The sequence below is a fragment of the Schistocerca cancellata genome, chromosome 2 (assembly GCF_023864275.1).
Source record: "Schistocerca cancellata isolate TAMUIC-IGC-003103 chromosome 2, iqSchCanc2.1, whole genome shotgun sequence".
NCBI lineage: Eukaryota > Metazoa > Arthropoda > Insecta > Orthoptera > Acrididae > Schistocerca > Schistocerca cancellata.
In genome coordinates, this window is record NC_064627.1 from 167118214 (window position 1) to 167140835 (window position 22622).

Here is a 22622-nt window from a genome sequence, read left to right on the forward strand (position 1 = left end):
CCTTCAATCTACTGCTTGGAAAGCATTGAAGAAGCAACACAGCTGCAAGTACACAACAAAAAACCACAGCTCTCCTTTCTCCGTACCCCACTGCCAGTTTATCGTCATGAATACTCAAATGGCTCTGAGCACTATGGGACTTAACATCTGAGGTCACCAGTCCCCTAGAACTTAGCACTACTTAAACCTAACTAACCTAAGGACATCACACACATCCATGCCCTAGGCAGGATTCGAACCTACGACCATAGCGGTCGCACGGTTCCAGACTGTAGCGCCTAGAATCGCTCGGTCACTCTGGCCGGCATCATGAATACTACAAATGCCAGAACTGAGGGGAATGAATGTAGCCGACTTACATCCAGTTCACATTACTGTACAGATCTAGACTTCAATAGACAACTGTGCAGTTCAACTGACGATGTTTATGCTCCTTGAAACAATGAGGGACAAATGTTCTCTCTCTGTAATGTGAAGGGCCACAACTACACAAAATTTTCACAGAACAGGAGTCAACACTTAAATAAATAACACAATGCAATCAATCTGTGCACTTGGACTCACAGTGGCAATGATTTTTGCAACATCAGATTACATAACCTGTATGTGGAAATCAGTACTTGTTCAAAATTACTGCCCAAAAGCTATGAACTACCAAAAGATAATAAGAATTAATTGAATTATTAACTTTTACTCCAGCATAAATTTAACGCAACTCATTCGAAAATGAAAGGATCAACTGTGAATACTATAAAATGTTAGGGGTTTTATAATAGTCGATTTTCAATTTGTTAACTATTTAATAATTATTCTTTACAATCAGACCTTTTCTTGAAACAAAATTGTTAAAATTGAATTTTGGTAACGTTGTTACTATCAGAAGTTCACAGGAAACAACAGAAATATTCATGAAAAACTGTTAATTCCTTAAGAGTGGGTTCATTAATAAGGAGTTTTACTGTTTAAGAAAAATGCTGAAGATCAGATAAGTAGATTGGATAACTAATGAAGAGGCACTGAATGGAATCAGAGTGAAAAATTTACAGCACAATTTCAGGAATATAATAGTGACTTCATGTGGTTCACTGGCCAGGTGCAAGCCTTTCAACTGGACGCCACTTTGGCAACCTGCATGTTCCTAATCTACCTCAGTTATACAACCAGCGAAAGGGAATCTACACTTTAACATGGAATCCAAACCATGCGTTGTTTCTCATGACGCCTCACATCGTTGCGAGGTGGAAGCTAGGTTAAAATGCAGACTGAAAAAATCCAATGTCCAACCAGGATTCAACCCCGTGACCTCTTGGTTTCCTGTCAAGTGCTTTGCTGCTAGACCATCACGCCCGCCTGATGAATAGAAGAGCTTGATTGATTGGAGACCTCCTGAACCACCAAATAAGTGAGATCAAGGTTTTACTAAGCAGGCAGATCCAAATGGATGTCGGCTGCAGTAGTTATGCAAGTATAAATAGGCATGCACACGATAGACTAGCTTGGAAAGATGCAGCAAAGAAGTCTTTGAACTGCTGACCATCAAGATGAGCTACTGAGGAAAAAAATTATTTTCATATAGAAAAAAAAGTGAATGGGGTCGAACAGTTAATACAAACCCCTTTAAGGAAATATTTGTATGTGTTATACAAACATCATGTAGAGCAGAAAAAATTCACACACACACACACACACACACACACACACACACACACAAATCCTTTGAGCCGTAAATGGAAAGCAAGGGTTTGGGTTCAACACTCTGTCCACAACACAGGTTTGATCTGCTAGGGAGATGCACAAATCTGCCAGGGAGTTTCACAACACACATGCTGCTGTGAAGTGAAACATTTACTCAGAATACAAAATAAATTAATAAGATACATACAACTTCAACCTCCATCGTTTGTACAGTGAAAAAAATAAATCAGAAAAGCAAACTGAAATTAAATCACATATCAAATCTCGGCACACTTCGAAATTTTTCCATCTGCCTTTATCCTAGACTTCCCCTCTCAATGATGTGAAGGTATGCCAGGAATGACACATGGTTTGGATTACACCTTAAACTGTAGGTCCCCTTTCACCACAATTACTGGGTCGTATTAGGGACATGCAAGTTATCAAGATGGCATCCATTTGGAAGAGTTGCACCAAGCGCTACATACCTCTCAAGGGACTTCCAGCCAATCATGTCATAAAAGTTGTTTCCACTCCACACAAAAATATAGGCAAGACCAAAAACCAAATGATTTATTACCCCCTCCCCATAACGTACAATAAGCGAATATAAAACATTGGACCATTTGCTTGTTATGAAATAAATTATAGAACTAAGCAATGACCAGGGCCTGCTATTTCCTCTGGAATCCACAATCAGAAAACTGTTCAAAAACACATGTTGAGAGAGAGATATCAGTCGTGAAACTACATGCAAGTACAATGTTTTATCTAATGAAAAGCAGAGCTGATAAACTGACATTTCAGAGTGACACATTCATCTTCTGGTGCTGTGTAGAGGCACTGTAAATGTCGCTTAATAATGAGGGAGTGACCTCTTTCTCTGAATGAAGATTCTATAGTCCAGGAAGCACTGAGGCAGAAATCAAAACTGTGTTTGAATCCTTCTGTAGCCATTCTGGATAAGCTGGCAAGTCTACTATTACTGGACACACTACTAGTACATAGCCGCTAACAGTGGATCCCATTCAAAGCTAAGCTGTAGCCCTTGCCTCTGTTGACAAGATAGTCACTAGTCCTTACTTATAACAGTAAACAGGGGTACATTATCAACATCTTGGCACTTTTCCAGAAGAGTATGAATATCATGATTTTTCAACACTGCCAGCTGGCTGAAAATGCAAAACCTTTTCATCAATAATATGCACCAGCAACCCTGCATTCACATATGTATTATCTGTCTTGAACTCATCTCAAATTCAATTTCCAACTATGTTCCTCGCATCTGTATTACAACAAAGTTAACTATTTAAATATGTGGCAGTAGAAATTTATGAAAGTATTTATACTAGATAAAGGTATCTCTTTTCTAGAGGCAACTACACAAAACTACTGAGACTTACCTCAAAATCTGGACTGTACAACTTGTTTTGTTTATCTTTATGAGCCTCATCGATTGCCCATTTGTTCAGCCTCAACACCAACATTTTCATGTCAGGCTCCAAAGAAACAAGTGACACTGTTCTGGAAGAAATAGTAACAAGAACTTTATGCACTATAGCAGAAGTAACTTCAGACTTGATTATACACACACTTAAAAACTGGGGTCAGTACAGTAACACATGGTGCAGGCTGACATAGAACAGGGTAAGAGAGTGCAACAGAAATGACCAGTTTCTTAATTAAGTGCTAGTTGAAGGAAGTCACTCAAATGTAACATGTAGCAGAAGCTGAGCTGTAACTAAAATAGAACAGAAAAGGAAATAATTAGCAAAAATGTAACAGGGCGAGCAGTAAATTTAGAATAAAGAAGATGAAAAGAAGGAAGATAAAGAAAGAAAAAGGGAGAATAAAATAAATCTAGGAAGGACAGAAGACTGCACTTTAACATCCCATCTATAGTGAAGTCCAGAATGAGATTTTCACTCTGCAGAGGAGTGTGCACTGATATGAGACTTTGTGGCAGATTAAAACTGTGTACCGGACCGAGACTAGGACTTGGAACCTTTGCCTTTCACAGGCAAGTGCTCTGCCAACTGAGCTACCCAAGCATGACTCACACCGCATCCTCACAGCTTCACTTCTGCCAGTACCTCACAGGAGAGCTTCTGTAAAGTCTGGAAGGTAGGAGATGAGGTACTGGCAGAAGTGAAGCTATGAGGATGGGGCATGAGTTGTGCTTGGGTAGCTCAGTTGGTAGAGCACTTGCCCGCAAAAGACAAAGGTCCCAAGTTCGAGTCTCAGTCCGGCACACAGTTTTACGCTGCCAGGAAGTTTTATAGTGAAGTCATTAGACACAGAGCAAAGCTCAGATTGGCGAAGGATATGGCAGGAAATTAGCCTTTCCAAGGAAGCATCCTTGATTTAAGGATTTGTATCACAGTCTTCCTGATTGAGAGTCCCCTGACTTAACCACTGATCCACTTTGGTTGGTTAAAATCCAAGGAAAGAAAGAAGAATAGAGAAATAAAGGTCTCCAAACAAATATGATGAATAACATCAGGGAGTAGGGATTAAAACACCCTAGCACATTTTAAGATGAAGCAGATTAGCATATTAAATTTCTTCCACCTAACTGTCAACCTAATACAACCAACTATTATCCATGTTTCATGGCCATAAAGCTGATGCAGAATAACAACAGTTGTTTGCAGTATTTCATCATGAGACCCAAATGTGAGCGAACTTATATAAGAAATACAATACTGTAATTAATGCTCAATATTCTACATTCTGATACTTACAAACGGAAATCTCAAATGGAACAAGGCAAGTACTATACCAAAGAACTGTGATAGTGAACTTAAATAATATACTGAATTTAACTAATCCATTTGAAATTATATTTGAGGTAATGTCAGAAGACAAGACAAGTAACAGAAACAACTGGAACCAACAGGAGTCTGAAAAAACAGTTTGTCAGTTAGACACCAAATTTGATCATTTAAAATGGCAGATGACTCAACACCACACACACACACACACACACACACACACACACACACACACAGAGAGAGAGAGAGAGAGAGAGAAAGCTGTACAAGCATTCAGAGGGGTTTTGTGTGTGTGTGTGTGTGTGTGTGTGTGTGTGTGTGTGTAGTTCAAGTGATGACTCGGAAACAAAGATAGTTCATAATGAAAACAATAGCATTTTGGGAGCAATTCTAGGTTAGGTAGTTAAAGCTACTCTAGGTAAGAAGAATGAAATGTGTGTCGAGTGATGGTGTTGCAATAAAAAAGATTATGCTGGAGGCAAGGTAAAATAAGAGGGTACAAATTGCCTGCAAGAGAAGATAGTTTCCATAAATTGAAACAATATCACAATTTTTCTATTTTACAAGACAGACGGACATTACATAAAACACCTCCTGACATATATCAGTCCCCACTCTAACATAAGAACTAGTCACCAAAATTATCAAAAATGGCACAGAAACAAATATTAAAGTTAATCAGGTAAGGAATAATTTGGCTCTAGCTACTGACTCACTATAATGGACCCTTTGCAAGTTGTAAATTAAATTATAGAAAACATAAATAAGTGTGACTTACCACTTTCAGATTCATAGATTTCAAGGTTTTTGACTAAGTTTCAGTAAAATATGTACCCCCAGCCCTTGAGAAACAAGGCACTAATTCAACCTGTGTTACTGTATTTTATAAACATGTACATAAGCACTACAGCTTCTATTAGAATTCATCATCAGAACACTGGGAAATTTAGAATTGAAAACTGAATCACAAAGAGATTTTATAACACCAAAAATACTATTAGCAGCCCTAACAGCTGTTTCCTGGTCCTTCAACTCAGAAAAAGAAGGCATACGTATTAGTGAAACAAATTGTAAACATTATTGTTGCTGATGACACCACATCATTTGTCTTTCTTCCAGATGACTTCAGCTACTAACGGAAGAACTAGAACAGTGAGTTTGAAACCAGACCTGCAAGTCCAGTAAATAAGACTGAAATGATGCATAATGAACACTTCAAAAGAAACAAAGTTACAAATTAATAATAAAATTACTAATGAATTATGACAGTGACGGATGGATCTTAAATGTGAAACAGGATTGCTCAGTGAGCAACAAAGAGATGCATGTTGAGAATAGGACAGGCAGAAAAACAAACTGATCAGGAAACAGATTGAAACAGAAGACAGGAGCACAACCATAACAAAGATAAAAACGATAGTGGGTAGGGCACGTGGTCAGACAAATGAATGGTAGTTGGAACAAGGAAATTCTATGCTGGATACCACGACATAAGGAAAGATTCACACATCAGTGTAATAAAAGGTGCGTAGATGACATAAAACATGCAGGAATTGCAGGGATGCATGCAGCATAAGAATGTAATGTAAGGACACGTATGAAGCAGGTCTTTATCTAGCAGTGGATGTCAAACGGCTGACAACAGTGACAATCACAGTGGGGAAGATTACAATGAAGATGAGGGGCAAATGAAATATGTATCTGTTGGGCACCTATTCCTACTGCACTGAAGTGTTTCTTCATAGAGACTTTTAATATTAAAATATATAGTTAAATGTAATTAATTTTATCAAAGTAATACAGTCTATTGTATTGTACTTAAACTGCACATCTTTGACTTCTTTCCATATTCTTGAGAGTTTGTTTCACAGATTCTACGGATTATTATTTGTCTAATACAAAAGTATATCGACTAGGTAAAGGGAGATCACTATTTTGCATTCTTTAATACTTGAAAGAGTACTATGCCCATAATACAGTGGAATCTCATCAGTATGTTCCTCATTGCTGTGTTTTCTTGCATAGAACATCATTTTTGGAAGTTCCAATCCCAATTGCATTGAACTCCTCTTAAAAATAATGATTTGCACATCCTCCCTCCTTGCTTAGCACATTCAGATTTGACAGTATTTGTACTGTTTGGCCATTGCAATGTTGGCTGTTGAGATTTATGAGAGTGGTGGGAAGTGGACATTTGCAGCCTCAGTGTGCAGAAAAATGCAGTGAGGCAGTGTGATTTAGTGTCAGCAACTTTGCAAGTCACACAGATCATTTGCTGTGGTAGAAATAAAGCAGGGAAGCGTTTGTACAGGTTAGCAATAGCTCCAATGACTCTTGACTTCTATAATGGCCAAACAATAAACCAAATAGTGCATAACTCAGTTTCTGGTGTTCTTTGTTCATGTTTAGCATTTGACTGACTATCTGTGAGATTTTGTGTTAAACAGTATACCTATACATCATGAATAAAATGACAGTGCTGCAGTTAAACGAAGTGGAACATTATTCAGCAAGTTGGCAAACATACAAACATGATAATGCACCTCCATCACATATAATACAACAATGAGCAAATGAAAAACAAGTGAAGCAGAATGTTTGGAAGTAGGAAATTGCAAACAAAATGGAATGTCTGACTCTTCAGTTTCCAGATCTTAAAAACATGCTAGTGAAGTGGATAAAACAGGCTTGTGATTCAAGTATTACATTTGATGGTACTGTCACTAGCGGTAAATGATGGTTTTGATGCAGACGGAACAGTCTTAGTTTTTCACCTTCAGTTCAGAGGAAAAAAATGGCATGGTGGAAAATTAAGTAAAGAGAGGCTAATTGTTGCATTATCTTATAATGCAAGTGGAACAGAAAAGTTGGTGCCACTAACAACTGGAAAGATGAAGAGCCCACGACGATGCTTCAAAAATGAGTGGCACTCCCCACATAAAATGTCTAACATGAATGCATGAATAACAACTATTACATTCTCACAATTCTTGTGAGCCTGAGGTGCAAGGCTGGGTGGTAGAAATAGGAAAAATTCTCTTGTTTATTGACCAGTGAGCATCTTATCCCCAAGACAAGTCACAGCTAAGTAATATAAATGTAGTGTTTTTCCTCCCACATGTACAATCCACCCTCAACCACTTGCCTAAGGCATTACAAATTGCCTGAAACAGTGATATAGGGTGATTCTTATGCAAAAGAGGCTGTCCTGCCTTGATATTACAACGAGAACAGGTTCCCCTGCCTTGTAAGCATCTCAACCAGTTTAAGAGATTTCTTCACTGTGTGCCCGAGATTAATGAGATGGGTCAGTGTACCAGCCAGCCTGAATGAGGTTATTATGTGGTTTCCCACATCAGACTAGGTGAATACCAGGCTAGTACCAAAGTCCTGCCACTGTTAAACAATGCCCAAACATTTACTAAAACACTTTCTCATGAATCACACTACACAGATAGTTGAGGTACACATACTCTGTCCCAGGGTTACACAGTCGCAACAGAGGGCATTCAGCCACCCCCTAAATTAACCAAGCAAAATCTGTCAATAACCATGCCAACACTGTGCAGATGTGGGGAAAAGGCACAAGAAAAAGAAGAATAGTGTTATTGTCATATGAATCTGCTAGTCGCTATTGCAGAACTACGCTAAAGAGAGGGGGATCATGTAATTATATCAGAGGTGACACACATTTTAAAGCTAGAGATGATCTGATTACAATTAGTGTGGGCAAACGTTTTGAATTAGCTGCCATTGAACTAACAGAGCTAGACACTTGTAGGAAGTTAATTATTCTGTGTGTGTACCGTTCACCTACCGGTAATATGGACATTTTCTTTAACAAATTAACCAATTCCTGGAAGGTGTCTTATCCCCAAAACTAAGATGATAATATGTGGAGATGTGAATATGCACAGATCTTGAGGGTGAAATTAGTAATAATTTTCTAGTCATTTTGAGCACTTTTGGCAAGGCACAAATGGTGAACTCCGCTACAAGGGAATCAAAAAGTTCAGCATCAGTCTTAGGTCATGTACTTACACAGGGAAAATTGTTAAGTATTCATAAGAGATGTTAGCCTTTCTGATCATTACTCTTAGATAATAAAGCTGAAGATGAGCTTGATTAAAAACCCAAAAACTGCAGACCTACAAAAGGATCTTCTTGGTACATAAAATACATTCTTTTTCTATGATGTTAGCAAATCAATCCTGGGATGAAGTATATACAGAAAACAATAAAGTTGCTACATACTCTACGTTCTGTACATGGTTTAAATTAATTTTTGATGACATATTTCCAAAAGAAGCCCCTTCTACAGCAGCAGCTAATGAAAATAAATAGATAACTGTGGGTGTTAAAAGTATTCTCAGGCACTTACATTTCTCAGTTCTTTGAAAAAGCGCTGCACAAATCTACAGTTCCTAGATTACTACCATGTGTACAAAAAATATATGGGAAAGGAAAAAAAAAGAGAGTAAAATGTACCCGAGATCTTTGGTTTTTTCAGTTTACAGAAAGCATTTGTGATGTACCTTATTTACCCGAATCCAAGCTGCACCCAAAAAATGAGACTCAAAATTCAAGGAAAAAAATAGTATCCGAATCTAAGCCTCACCCAGAAATGAGAAACTAAATAGAAAAAGGGACCGCACTTCAAAATTGCAACGAAGTAGGTTCAGTCTAACAAGAGACACAAGTTAGATGGAATGGATGAAGTTACAGCTACAGTAGTTCGGTTCGATTCATTAGCTGAGCAGTCAATCTTACATAAGGTTATTTTGTACATTAATTTACTCTTTAAAACATTTAAAATGACCTAACTTGTGAGCACAGAATTTATAGTCTTAGATGATTTGAAAATCAGCTGCCTTGTTTCACTTCTGACTGTATCACTATTCATCAGAAGAATAAGATGAATGTAAACAATACATGATATGTATATTCGTCGGCATTTACCACCGTCTCACTCAAGTCTGCTAGGGAACCAGGATTTAAATGAAGTAACAGATAACATGGAAAAATAAAAGGCTACATGGCATAATGTTTACATTCGTATTACAGGGTGTCTAAATGGACAAGGAAAAAATTCCTGGAACTTTCCTGGACTTCCCGGTTAAAAAATAGACTTTTTCCTGGGTGAAAATACACTTTTTCCGTATTAAGTGACAGTATACTTTCCCACGGAACTCTAAAACTTATTAGTCCTTTGACTGAATGGTTAACGTTTTATACACTGACATAGATCTTCCCGCCGCCACTTTAGAAAACGAAACCGAGAAAAATATAGTAAGAGAATACCTCCTTCCCCACTACATGCATGAATCTGGTAGCTTGGGTGCACCAGAAAATTTTTTCTGGTTAGCATTCAGCTTGCCCGTAGTTGCCAGAAGTGGGAGAACGTATTGCTCAAGTGTAACTGAAATGCGCATGCGCATGGAGCCCGCTGGCAACTGCTCAAACGAAACTAATGTAAACGGTTGTGACCTCATGCAGCAATCGGTACTGTAATTGTAAACTGTCGAAGCTGAGTTGGTAAAGTACCAGAACTTCAAGCGCTGATAGAAAGCACCGAAGCTGAAATCTTTATAGGTACAGAAAGCTGGCTGAAGCCAGAGATAAATTCTGCCGAAATTTTTACAAAGGTACAGACGGTGTTTACAAAGGACAGATTGCATGCAACCGGTGGTGGAGTGTTCATCGCTGTTAGTAGTAGTTTATCCTGTAGTGAAGTAGAAGTGGATAGTTCCTGTGAATTATTATGGGTGGAGGTTACACTCAACAACCGAGCTAGGTTAATAATTGGCTCCTTTTACCGACCTCCCGACTCAGCAGCATTAGTGGCAGAACAACTGAGAGAAAATTTGGAATACATTTCACATAAATTTTCTCAGCATGTTATAGTCTTAGGTGGAGATTTCAATTTACCAGATATAGACTGGGACACTCAGATGTTTAGGATGGGTGGTAGGGACAGAGCATCGAGTGACATTATACTGAGTGCACTATCCAAAAATTACCTCGAGCAATTAAACAGAGAACCGACTCGTGGAGATAACATCTTGGACCTACTGATAACAAACATACCCGAACTTTTCGACTAAGTGCAGAACAGGGAATCAGTGATCATAAGGCCGTTGCAGCATCCCTGAATATGGAAGTTAATAGGAATATTAAAAAAGGGAGGAAGGTTTATCTGTTTAGCAAGAGTAATAGAAGGCAGATTTCAGTCTACCTAACAGATCAAAACGAAAATTTCTGTTCCGACACTGCCAATGTTGAGTGTTCATGGAAAAAGTTCAAGGCAATCGTAAAATGCGTTTTAGACAGGTATGTGCCGAGTAAAACTGAGAGGGACGGGAAAAACCCATCGTGGTACAACAACAAAGTTAGGAAAGTACTGCGAAAGCAAACAGAGCTTCACTCCAAGTTTAAACGCAGCCAAAACCTCTCAGACAGACAGAAGCTAAACGATGTCAAAGTTAGCGTAAGGAGGGCTATGCATGAAGCGTTCAGTGAATTTGAAAGTAAAATTCTATGTACCGACTTGACAGAAAATCCTAGGAAGTTCTGGTCTTATGTTAAATCAGTAAGTGGCTTGAAACAGCATATCCAGACACTCCGGGATGATGGCATTGAAACAGAGGATGACGCACGTAAAGCTGAAATACTAAACACCTTTTTCCAAAGCTGTTTCACAGAGGAAGACCGCACTGCAGTTCCTTCTCTAAATCCTCGCACAAACGAAAAAATGGCTGACATCGAAATAAGTGTCCAAGGAATAGAAAAGCAACTGGAATCACTCAACAGAGCAAAGTCCACTGGACCTGACGGGATACCAATTCGATTCTACACAGAGTACGCGAAAGAACTTGCCCCCCTTCTAACAGCCGTGTACCGCAAGTCTCTAGAGGAACGGAAGGTACCAAATGATTGGAGAAGAGCACAGGTAGTCCCAGTCTTCAAGAAGGGTCATCGAGCAGATGCGCAAAACTATAGACCTATATCTCTGACGTCGATCTGTTGTAGAATTTTAGAACATGTTTCTTGCTAGAGTATCATGTCGTTTTTGGAAACCCAGAATCTACTCTGTAGGAATCAACATGGATTCTGGAAACAGCGATCGTGTGAGACCCAACTCGCTTTATTTGTTCACGAGACCCAGAAAATATTAGATACAGGCTCCCAGGTAGATGCTATTTTTCTTGACTTCCGGAAGGCGTTCGATACAGTTCCGCACTGTCGCCTGATAAAGTAAGAGCCTACGGAATATCAGACCAGCTGTGTGGCTGGATTGAAGAGTTTTTAGCAAACAGAACACAGCATGTTGTTCTCAATGGAGAGACGTCTACAGACGTTAAAGTAACTTCTGGCGTGCCACAGGGGAGTGTTATGGGACCATTGCTTTTCACAATATATATAAATGACCTAGTAGATAGTGTCGGAAGTTCCATGCGGCTTTTCGCGGATGATGCTGTAGTATACAGAGAAGTTGCAGCATTAGAAAGTTGTAGCAAAATGCAGGAAGATCTGCAGCGGATAGGCACTTGGTGCAGGGAGTGGCAACTGACCCTTAACATAGACAAATGTAATGTATTGCAAATACATAGAAAGAAGGATCCTTTATTGTATGATTATATGATAGCGGAACAAACACTGGTAGCAGTTACTTCTGTAAAATATCTGGGAGTATGCGTGCGGAACGATTTGAAGTGGAATGATCATATAAAATTATTTGTTGGTAAGGCGGGTACCAGGTTGAGATTCATTGGGAGAGTCCTTAGAAAATGTAGTCCATCAACAAAGGAGGTGGCTTACAAAACACTTGTTCGACGTATACTTGAGTATTGCTCATCAGTGTGGGATCCGTACCAGATCGGGTTGACAGAGGAGATAGAGAAGATCCAAAGAAGAGCGGCGCGTTTCGTCACAGGGTTATTTGGTAACCGTGATAGCGTTACGGAGATGTTTAACAAACTCAAGGGGCAGACTCTGCAAGAGAGGCGCTCTGCATCGCGGTGTAGCTTGCTCGCCAGGTTTTGAGAGGGTGCATTTCTGGATGAGGTATCTAATATATTGCTTCCCCCTACTTATACCTCCCGAGGAGATCACGAATGTAAAATTAGAGAGATTAGAGCACGCACGGAGGCTTTCAGACAGTCATTCTTCCCGTGAACCATACGCAACTGGAACAGGAAAGGGAGGTAATGACAGTGGCACGTAAAGTGCCCTCCGCCACACACCGTTGGGTGGCTTGCGGAGTATAAATGTAGATGTAGATGTAGATCAGAAGTAGTTTGTTATTACGAAGTATTGCATAGTCTTCGTCCTAAGACCTTTGACACGTTTTGCTGTTGGCAGACACTTGTGTGTGCACGGTGTGCATTTCCTTTGCAACTAAAGTTTTATTTTGTTTCTGTTTCCTCCAGTTTATGTTTTACTGCAGCAGTATCATTTGGCAGTAGTGGGATACTGTAATATTCTTTGTTAGACTACCAGGTTTTACCAGTCAAAATTACAAAAATTTAAATGAAAACTAAAACAATGAAAAATTCCCGGAATTATGAAAAATTCTCAGGTTTTTCCCAGTTTTCTCTCAGATGAAAAAATTCCTAGGTTTTTTCCGGGGAATATACACCCTGTATTATTCTTATGTCACAGATAGTATGTGATTTATGATTTCCTGTCACTGGTAGGAAAGCATCAAAGATGTACTGACGAAAGGTTGGCCATATTGACATAATCATGAAACACAGGTTTGCCAACAGGCTTTTCATAGTAGATCTGTAGTGAAGTGGCAGTGCTGTAGAAACAGTGGCACCAAGCCGACCTCTGCTGGCGCCTTATGCAAACCTGCACGTTACGCATTTTGGTATTTACATAAAGAAATTTACTTTTTGTGTATGAATATTTGAAAGGCTGTTATATTTGAAGATGAGTAATACAGAATTTCCTTCGTTGGAAGATGTATTACAATTCAATGGTTGACACGCCGGGGGGGGGGGGGCAGATTTATCCTAAAACTTTATTTACACATTTACTAGCGCAGAAATCTGGCACCCATATTTATCTTTGCACTTGCAAAGCATGCCTGTCTAGTGCTGCTTCTATTCGACAGCAAAAGTTAGTTGTGGTGGCTCCTAGTGCCATTTTTCAGAACTTCCATTTGCTTTGCACTCTATTCTAAGCTGCAGGGTCATTTTTTTCAGAGAAAAATGCAGCTTACAGTCAAGTATATTCAGTAATCATCAGCTGAAAAAACAGCTTGTGGCCACTGAACGACAGGTCCACAGGTTGGCCACAAAAAAGTTTTACATACATGTGTTATTTATTGAAATAAATTTCATCTGATAACAGAGATATGTTCCTCCAAAACACATACTGAGAAGTAGAATAAATGTGAGTGATTACAATAATTTGTACTTACAAATGATGAGCATGACAATTTTGAGAACTAACTCACTCACTCATCATGCATAGTTCCTTACTAATTTACAGACTGTGCATTATAAGTCAGAAGTAAAAAAACTAAAACCACTGCAAAAACTATATAACTTAGCTTCAAATAAAACTTAAATTACTTTCTAAATAATGCTATTGTCAACATAGTGTGTTCTATACTCAAAGGAAACAATTTCTCAAAAGAAGATGGGAGTATGTAACCAATCCATACAAATAGAACGTAATCACTTTACCTTGAATGCCTGAGTGGAAGTTGCGATACGTGAGACTGTCCATCACAACTCATTGCTCTACTAGACCTATCAGGAGGTGGGATTACATCCCCATCCTCATTCCCATTGGCAGGGGTATCAGGTACTTGAATCTCCTCACGAACAAAAAAGGTATTGAACCAAAAATGAAACATCTTCTCCTGCAACAGAATAAAACAACGTTAAGTGTTTGTTGCTGAATTTGGTTAGTAAGAAGTGTTCCACAATGAAACCTCAACAGATCAGTTGAGTAATACCCACATTAGGCCTACTCTCTCTCTCTCTCTCTCTCTCTCTCTCTCTCTCTCTCTCTCTCTCTCTTGCTTTATACAGTAAGTTGTGTAAACCAACAAAATCAAAACGTATAAATAAAGCAATATAATATGCTAAATTATAGAAATTTAAGCCAGTGGCTCAGCAGTGACATCAAAATTTGGTTGGGTTAGCATAGAAAGCACTGATATTTGTTACATTGCAGAAACTAGCACTCTTTGAAATCAGCAACCAAGTGGCCTGCAGCCTGAGGAAGCACAGAGATGTAAGTTAAATACAGCTAGGACACTGCATTAAACATATATTTACTGTCCGAATTATTTTCCCAACCATTTTCTTTGTTGCATTCATTCAAAATTTCAGTATCTGCAAATCCTCTACAATGATTCTTTTGATCTATGACAAAAGCACAACCAAACTCATCTTACATGATCTACCGCTCTTCTTCCTACCATTCTCTACCGCATTACATCACACTTCTCAGTTAGCTTCTCCCGAACAGAGAACTTTTATTCTCAATCATCCAACTCTGCCACCAAATTTTTTGAAAATTATCTAGTCATTCTTCAATTTTGCTGCAGCTCACTGATCTCTCAAACATCTAAACCACTTTAGATAATAGTATAAAATTAGGAACTGCCCGTAGATAAGGAAATAGATTATGCTCTTTCTTCCTTCTCTGTTCACTCTAGAATCACATCTCACTGCCTATAACCTTTGCCACAACTTGCGTCACTCATTTCACATGCTTTAAACTGTTTGTTGCATGTCCCTCTCACCCCTCACGACTGACTCCCATGGTTGGAACACTTTCCTCAACTATCTGTTTGTCGCAATCATTACTACAAGCTTCACTAATTCACCAATGAGTAACTGAGAAACTTCAAGCCCACTTAGACAGACCCAACTTTTTTTTTTTCCCCAAAACAGAAAATTGACATATGCTCCAAAACTTCCACACCAACATTTATTAATATCTCCAGCACTTTGTTTATCATTTGAGAGCAATTTTTTAGTTAATTATCATAGACAAAAATCTTCTTCATTAGCAAAACAACGAGAGCTTACAGCACACAACATCCCATCATTACAAAATAATGACAGACCCACCATAATCTACAATGTCGGAACTGATAGCGCAAATTAGCTCGTCACGGGGACTCATACACAGCAGACTCTTATTCAGACAATTGATAGATGTCTGCAGTAGCTAATGAAAACAATTCCAGGAATGGAAGAAATACAAAAAGTGAGTAAGGAATAACTGAAGGCCTCAATCAAATACATAGTGAGTGAGGAGTGTGAAATGTTAAGGAATGGAATCTTACAGGTTGTTTGGCATTTGGGACATAAAAAATAAAAACACTTGTAAAGCCCAGAACACCAATTAAACAAATTGATTACACATTTATATCCAAGATTTAATACCTTTCGTTTCATTTTTGGTTTGTTAAAAAACTGCACTTTTATGTCCCCTTCCAGCCGAACACTCTGGTCTAAAGGTATGCAGAAAGATGGACTACCTTTCTTGACTTCATACACAGGTGACGTAAATATCAATTTGTTTGAATCTGAGATCACTACCTGGAGACCTACAAAAGAGTTGCATACAATAATACAATTAGTACTCAAAACGGTACAGAAAATTAAGTAGCTTACACATTTGCAATCAACAAATTGATCGGTGATACTTACTACATTGTCCTCCATTTAGGTTTGGCAAGGGTTCTATACGAAGCTCCTTAAGGAGCAGCACAACAGGATGATACTTTAATTCTTCTTGTACTAATGTTGCATAATATCCAACGTACCGGCGTTGGCTAGGTATTGTAACACCCTAAAAAGTTAATAGTAAACTAGTTTTGACTACATTTGCACAAGTTCACATCAAAACAAAAAAGTCCTACAAACAAATTTTCATGCAGTCCAAGTGGTTAAATGGTAATCATGACATATCATGACTAAACATCGACACTTTGCTTTGCATACATTTCTCCATTACTAATATAGGCAAGGCATATCACTCACATGAAACTACGTGAGCCACAATTTATAAGCATATTGTACGCTCACGACATAACAATGGCCAATTTTAAATCGAACTCCTCACATCTATTAAATTCAGCAGCATAAGTTTTAAAGCAGCATAAGTTTTAAAGCAGCATAAGTTTTAAAGCAGCATAAGTTTTAAAGCAGCATAAGTTTTAAAGCAGCATAAGTTTTAAAGCAGCATAAGTTTTAAAGCAGCATAAGTTTTAAAGCAGCATAAGTTGCAGAATAGTAAGTAACAAATTAAATGTTTTCAGCGTGCACGCACCCACCCACCCCCACACACACACACACACACACACACACACACACACACACACACACACACACACAGATTTTCCATTTAATGTGCACAAGGATCATTTAAATTAAGGCCCTCTTCAAAACAATTATGGGCAAGGCAGCACACTCCATTGCCCAGTTTTCATATTGACTTACTGTTCAAAAAGTAACAAGTTTCTTATATGGCAACGAAGCTGCTTCTTAACTGTGTGAAAGGCAGCACAGTGGAATTACATATTCCGTTTGCTACCATCCTACTCCATTAGGTTACCGATTTTTCCTCCGTCTTCTGCTTTCCATTAAATATGTAATGTATACATACTATATTATTATGTAATTTACATTTACATCTATACTCTGCAAATCACCATGAGGCGCATGGCACCAGTTATTAGGATGTCCTTCTGTTCCATTCATGTTTGGAGCACGGGGAGAATGACCATTTGAAAGCCTCTGTGCTTGCAGTAATTATTCTAATCTCATCCTCAGGATCCCTATGTGGGCAACACTTAAAGGATTGTAGTATATTCCTAGATTCATCATTTCAAGCTGTTTCTTGAAACTTCATTAATACACTTTCTTGGGGTAATTTATGTCTATGTTCAAGAGTCTTCCAGGTCAGTTCCTTCTGTATCTCCATGACACACTCTCACAGATTACATAAACCTGTCATCATTTGTGTTGCCCTTCTATGTATATGCTCAATAACCCCTGCTACTCCTATTTGATACTAGCCCCCACACTTGGGCAATATTCTAGGATGGGTCGCACAAGTGATTTGTAAGCAATCTCCTTTGTACTTCAATAGCACTTCCCCAGTATTCTACCAATAAACTGAAGCCTACCACCTGCTTTAATATCACTTCAAAGTGTTACACCCAGGCATTTGTCTGAGTTGTTCAATCCCAACAGTGACTCACTGATATTATAGGATACTATATTTTTTCATTTTGTGAAGTGCATGATTTTACATATCTAAACATTTCCAGCAACTTGCCATCTTTGCACAACGTTGAAATCTTATCAAGATCTGACTGAATATTTATGCAGCTTCTTTCGGATAGTACTGCATTACAGATAACAGCATCACCTGAAAAAAGCCTGATTTCACTATTAATATTGCCTGCAAGGTCATTAATATACAATATAAACAGCAAGCGTCCCAACACACTTCCCTGGGGCACACCCGAAGATACTTCTACATCTGATAACTCTCCAGCCTGGATAACATGTTGGATCTTCCCTACCAAAAAGTCCTCAATCCACTCACAAGTTTCACTTGATACACTATATGATTGTACTTTTGACAATAAGCATAGGTGTGGTACTGAGTCAAATGATTTTAATAAATCAGGAAATACTGCATCTACCTGATCACCTTGATCCAAAGCTTTAAGTGTCTCACGTGAGAAAAGTGTGAATTGGGTTCCACAGGATCGATGCTTTTGATATCCATTCTGGTTGGCATTGAGGAGGTCATTCTGCTCACGAAACCTCATTATGTTTGAGCTCAGAATATGTTCTAACATTCTACAATAAATAGACGTCAAGAACATTGGATGGTAGTTCCGTGGATCACTTCTACTGCCCTTCTTGTATACAGGTGTAACATGTGCTTTTTGAACCAGGCATGGTTTTTTGTTTGAGAGATCTATGATAGATTATACTCAGAAGAGGAGCCAACTCAGACACAAATTCAGTACAGAATATGACAGGGATTCTGTCAGGCCCTGGAGCTTTGTTCATTTTTAACGACTTCAGTTGTTTCTCTACACTACTGACACTAATACTTATTTCATTAATCTTTTCAGTGATACAAGGATTAAATTGGGGCAATTTTCCTGGATTTTCCTGTGTGAAGGAATGTATGAAAACGGAGTTAAGCATTTCGGCTCCTGTTTTGTTAACCTCAATTTCAGTTCCTTTCTCATTCACTAGGGACTGCACACTAACATGGAACCACTACAGCCTTTACCAGAATTTCTGTGAAAGATCATGTGACAATATTCCGCTATGGTAGTCATTGAGGGCAACACGCGTCTGTTTCTTCAGAAGTTGCTTTGCAGTGACCATATAACATCGAGGTTTCCTCCCATTATGGACTGTTCTACTGGGTATACACTATGTGATAAATAGTATCTGGACACCTGGCTGAAAATGACTTACAAGTTTGTGGCACCCTCCATCAGCAAAGCTGGAATTCAATATGGTGTTGGCCCACCCTTAGCCTTGATGACAGCTTCCACTCTCGCAGGCATATGATGAATCTGGTTCTGGAATGTTTATTGGGGAATGGTAGCCCATTCTTCACAGAGTGCTGACTGAGGAGAGGTATCGATGATGGTCAGTGAGGCCTGGCACGAAGTCAGCGTTCCAAAACATCCCAAAGGTTCTATAGGATTCAGGTCAGGACTCTGTGCAGGCCAGTCCTTTACAAGGATGTTATTGTCATGTAACCACTATGCCACAGGCCATGCATTATGAACAGGTGCTCGATCATGTTGAAAGATGCAATCACGATCCCCGAATTGTTCTTCAACAATGGGAGGCAAGAAGGTGCTTCAAACATCAATGTAGGCCTGTGCTGTGATAGTGCCATGCAAAACAACAAAGGGTGCAAGCCCCCTCCACGAAAAACACGACCACACCATAATACCACCGCCTCCGAATTTTACTGTTGGCACTACACACGCTGGCAGATGATGTTCACCAGGCATTCGCCATCCCCACACCCTGCCATTGGATCACCACATTGTGTACTGCGATTTGTCACTCCACTCAGAGGATCCTGATGCAGTTTGGAATTCTCGTGTGATGATCTGGACTGATGTCTGCCTATTACACATTACAACCCTCTTCAACTGTCTCTGTCAGTCAACAGAAGAGGTTGGCCTATACACTTTTGTGCTGTATGTGTCCCTTCATGTTTTCATGTCACTATCACATCAGAAACAGTGGACCTAGGGATGTTTAGGAGTGTGGAAATTTCACATACGGACATACAACACAAGTGACACCCAATCACCCAACTACGTTCAAAGTCCGTGCCACGTTCAAAGTCCGTGAGTTCCGCAGAGCACCCCATTCTGCTCTCTCAAGATGTCTTAATGACTACTGAGGTTGCTGATATGGAGTACCTGACAGAAGGTGGCAGCACAATGCACCTAATATGAAAAACTTATGTTTTTGGTGGTGTCCAGATACTTTTGATAACTTAGTGTATATCTATCCAGTGTGTGGTCAACTATTCTTTTAAACCTGAGCTATAGTTGCTTTACATGCTCCTGCCCTGTACTGAAAGTTTCAAGTTCCTCACTGAAATATGACCCTACTGATTTTTTATCTATTTTACTGAACACATATCTTTCTTCTTGTTTTAGATGTCCCTTTTACTTTGGTAATCACTGCTGCCACAAACACATCATGGTCACGGATATCAGTTTAGATGTGGACATCTTCGAAGAGGTCACGTCTATTTTTGCCATGTTGTTGTTGTTGTGGTCTTCAGTCCCGAGACTGGTTTGATGCAGCTCTCCATGCTACTCTATCCTGTGCAAGCTTCTTCATCTCCCAGTATCTACTGCAACCTACATCCTTCTGAATCTGCTTAGTGTATTCATCTCTTGGTCTCCCTCTACGATTTTTACCCTCCACACTGCCCTCCAATGCTAAATTTGTGATCCCTTGATGCCTCAAAACATGTCCTACCAACCGATCCCTTCTTCTAGTCAAGTTGTGCCACAAACTTCTCTTCTCCCCAATCCTATTCAATACCTCCTCATTAGTTACGTGATCTACCCACCTTACCTTCAGCATTCTTCTGTAGCACCACATTTCGAAAGCTTCTATTCTCTTCTTGTCCAAACTAGTTATTGTCCATGTTTCACTTCCATACATGGCTACACTCCATACAAATACTTTCAGAAACGACTTCCTGACACTTAAATCTATACTCGATGTTAACAAATTCCTCTTCTTGAGAAACGCTTTCCTTGCCATTGCCAGTCTACATTTTATATCCTCTCTACTTCGACCATCATCAGTTATTTTACTCCCTAAATAGCAAAACTCATTTACTACTTTAAGTGTCTCATTTCCTAATCTAATTCCCGCAGCATCACCCGACTTAATTCGACTACATTCCATTATCCTCGTTTTGCTTTTGTTGATGTTCATCTTATATCCTCCTTTCAAGACACTGTCCATTCCATTCAACTGTTCTTCCAAGTCCTTTGCTGTCTCTGACAGAATTACAATGTCATCGGCGAACCTCAAAGTTTTTACTTCTTCTCCATGAATTTTAATACCTACTCCGAATTTTTCTTTTGTTTCCTTTACTGCTTGCTCAATATACAGATTGAATAACATCGGGGAGAGGCTACAACCCTGTCTTACTCCTTTCCCAACCACTGCTTCCCTTTCATGCCCCTCGACTCTTATAATTGCCATCTGGTTTCTGTACAAACTGTAAATAGCCTTTCGCTCCCTGTATTTTACCCCTGCCACCTTCAGAATTTGAAAGAGAGTATTCCAGTTAACATTGTCAAAAGCTTTCTCTAAGTCTACAAATGCTAGAAACGTAGGTTTGCCTTTTCTTAATCTTTCTCCTAAGATAAGTCGTAAGGTCAGTATTGCCTCACGTGTTCCAACATTTCTACGGAATCCAAACTGATCTTCCCCGAGGTCGGCTTCTACCAGTTTTTCCATTCGTCTGTAAAGAATTCGCGTTAGTATTTTGCAGCTGTGACTTATTAAACTGATAGTTCGGTAATTTTCACATCTGTCAACACCTGCTTTCTTTGGGATTGGAATTATTATATTCTTCTTGAAGTCTGAGGGTATTTCACCTGTCTCATACATCGTACTCACGAGATGGTAGAGTTTTGTCATGACTGGCTCTCCCGAGGCCATCAGTAGTTCAAATGGAATGTTGTCTACTCCCGGGGCCTTGTTTCGACTCAGGTCTTTCAGTGCTCTGTCAAACTCTTCACGCAGTATCTTATCTCCCATTTCGTCTTCATCTACATCCTCTTCCATTTCCATAATATTGTCCTCAAGTACATCGCCCTTGTATAAACCCTCTATATACTCCTTCCACCTTTCTGCCTTCCCTTCTTTGCTTAGAACTGGGTTGCCATCTGAGCTCTTGATATTCATACAAGTGGTTCTCTTCTCTCCAAAGGTCTTACAATTTAAAATCTGGTTCCTAAATCTCTGTCTTACCATTATATAATCTATCTGATACCTTTTAGTATCTCCAGGATTCTTCCAGGTATACAACCTTCTTTTATGATTCTTGAACCAAGTGTTGGCTAAGATTAAGTTATGCTCTGTGCAAAATTCTACAAGGCAGCTTCCTCTTTCATTCCTTCCCCGAAATCCATATTCACCTACTATGTTTCCTTCTCTCCCTTTTCCTACTGAAGAATTCCAGTCACCCATGACTATTAAATTTTCGTCTCCCTTCATATTGCATAGGTCCAAATGTTATGAGTGAAGGTGCTGCCCAGCAATCAGTCAGATTTTTTAAAAGTCTTCGAACATTCATGATGAATGGAGGAGTGGCAGGCCTTCGGTTGTGAATAATAATCTTGTCAACAAAACTGACAAAACAGTTCATGAAAATCAATTATGCACCATCTCTGAACTTTCACGGTTAAAGCAGGCTCATACATGGTAACTGGATGTCTCTATAGGCCCCCTGGCTCAGCAGCTGTTGTGGCTGAGCACCTGAAGGATAATTTGGAAAATATTTCGAGTAGATTTCCCCACCATGTTATAGTTCTGGGTGGAGATTTTAATTTGCCGGATATAGACTGTGAGACTCAAACGTTCATAACGGGTGGCAGGGACAAAG

At 39.2% G+C, this 22622-nt stretch overlaps 1 protein-coding gene across 2 annotated transcripts in view; it reads right to left on the minus strand.

The window, feature by feature from the left end:
• Positions 1-22622, minus strand: part of LOC126161482 (phosphatidylinositol 3,4,5-trisphosphate 3-phosphatase and dual-specificity protein phosphatase PTEN) — a 91682-nt gene that overhangs the window by 51906 nt on the left and 17154 nt on the right. For both annotated transcript variants that reach the window (XM_049917382.1, XM_049917381.1), the window contains 4 exons: positions 16130-16271; positions 15863-16026; positions 14144-14322; positions 3078-3198 (listed from right to left, as the gene is read on the minus strand). In XM_049917382.1, the coding sequence (XP_049773339.1) occupies positions 3078-3198; positions 14144-14322; positions 15863-16026; positions 16130-16271 (606 nt within the window). The remainder of the gene's footprint in view (positions 1-3077; positions 3199-14143; positions 14323-15862; positions 16027-16129; positions 16272-22622) is intronic.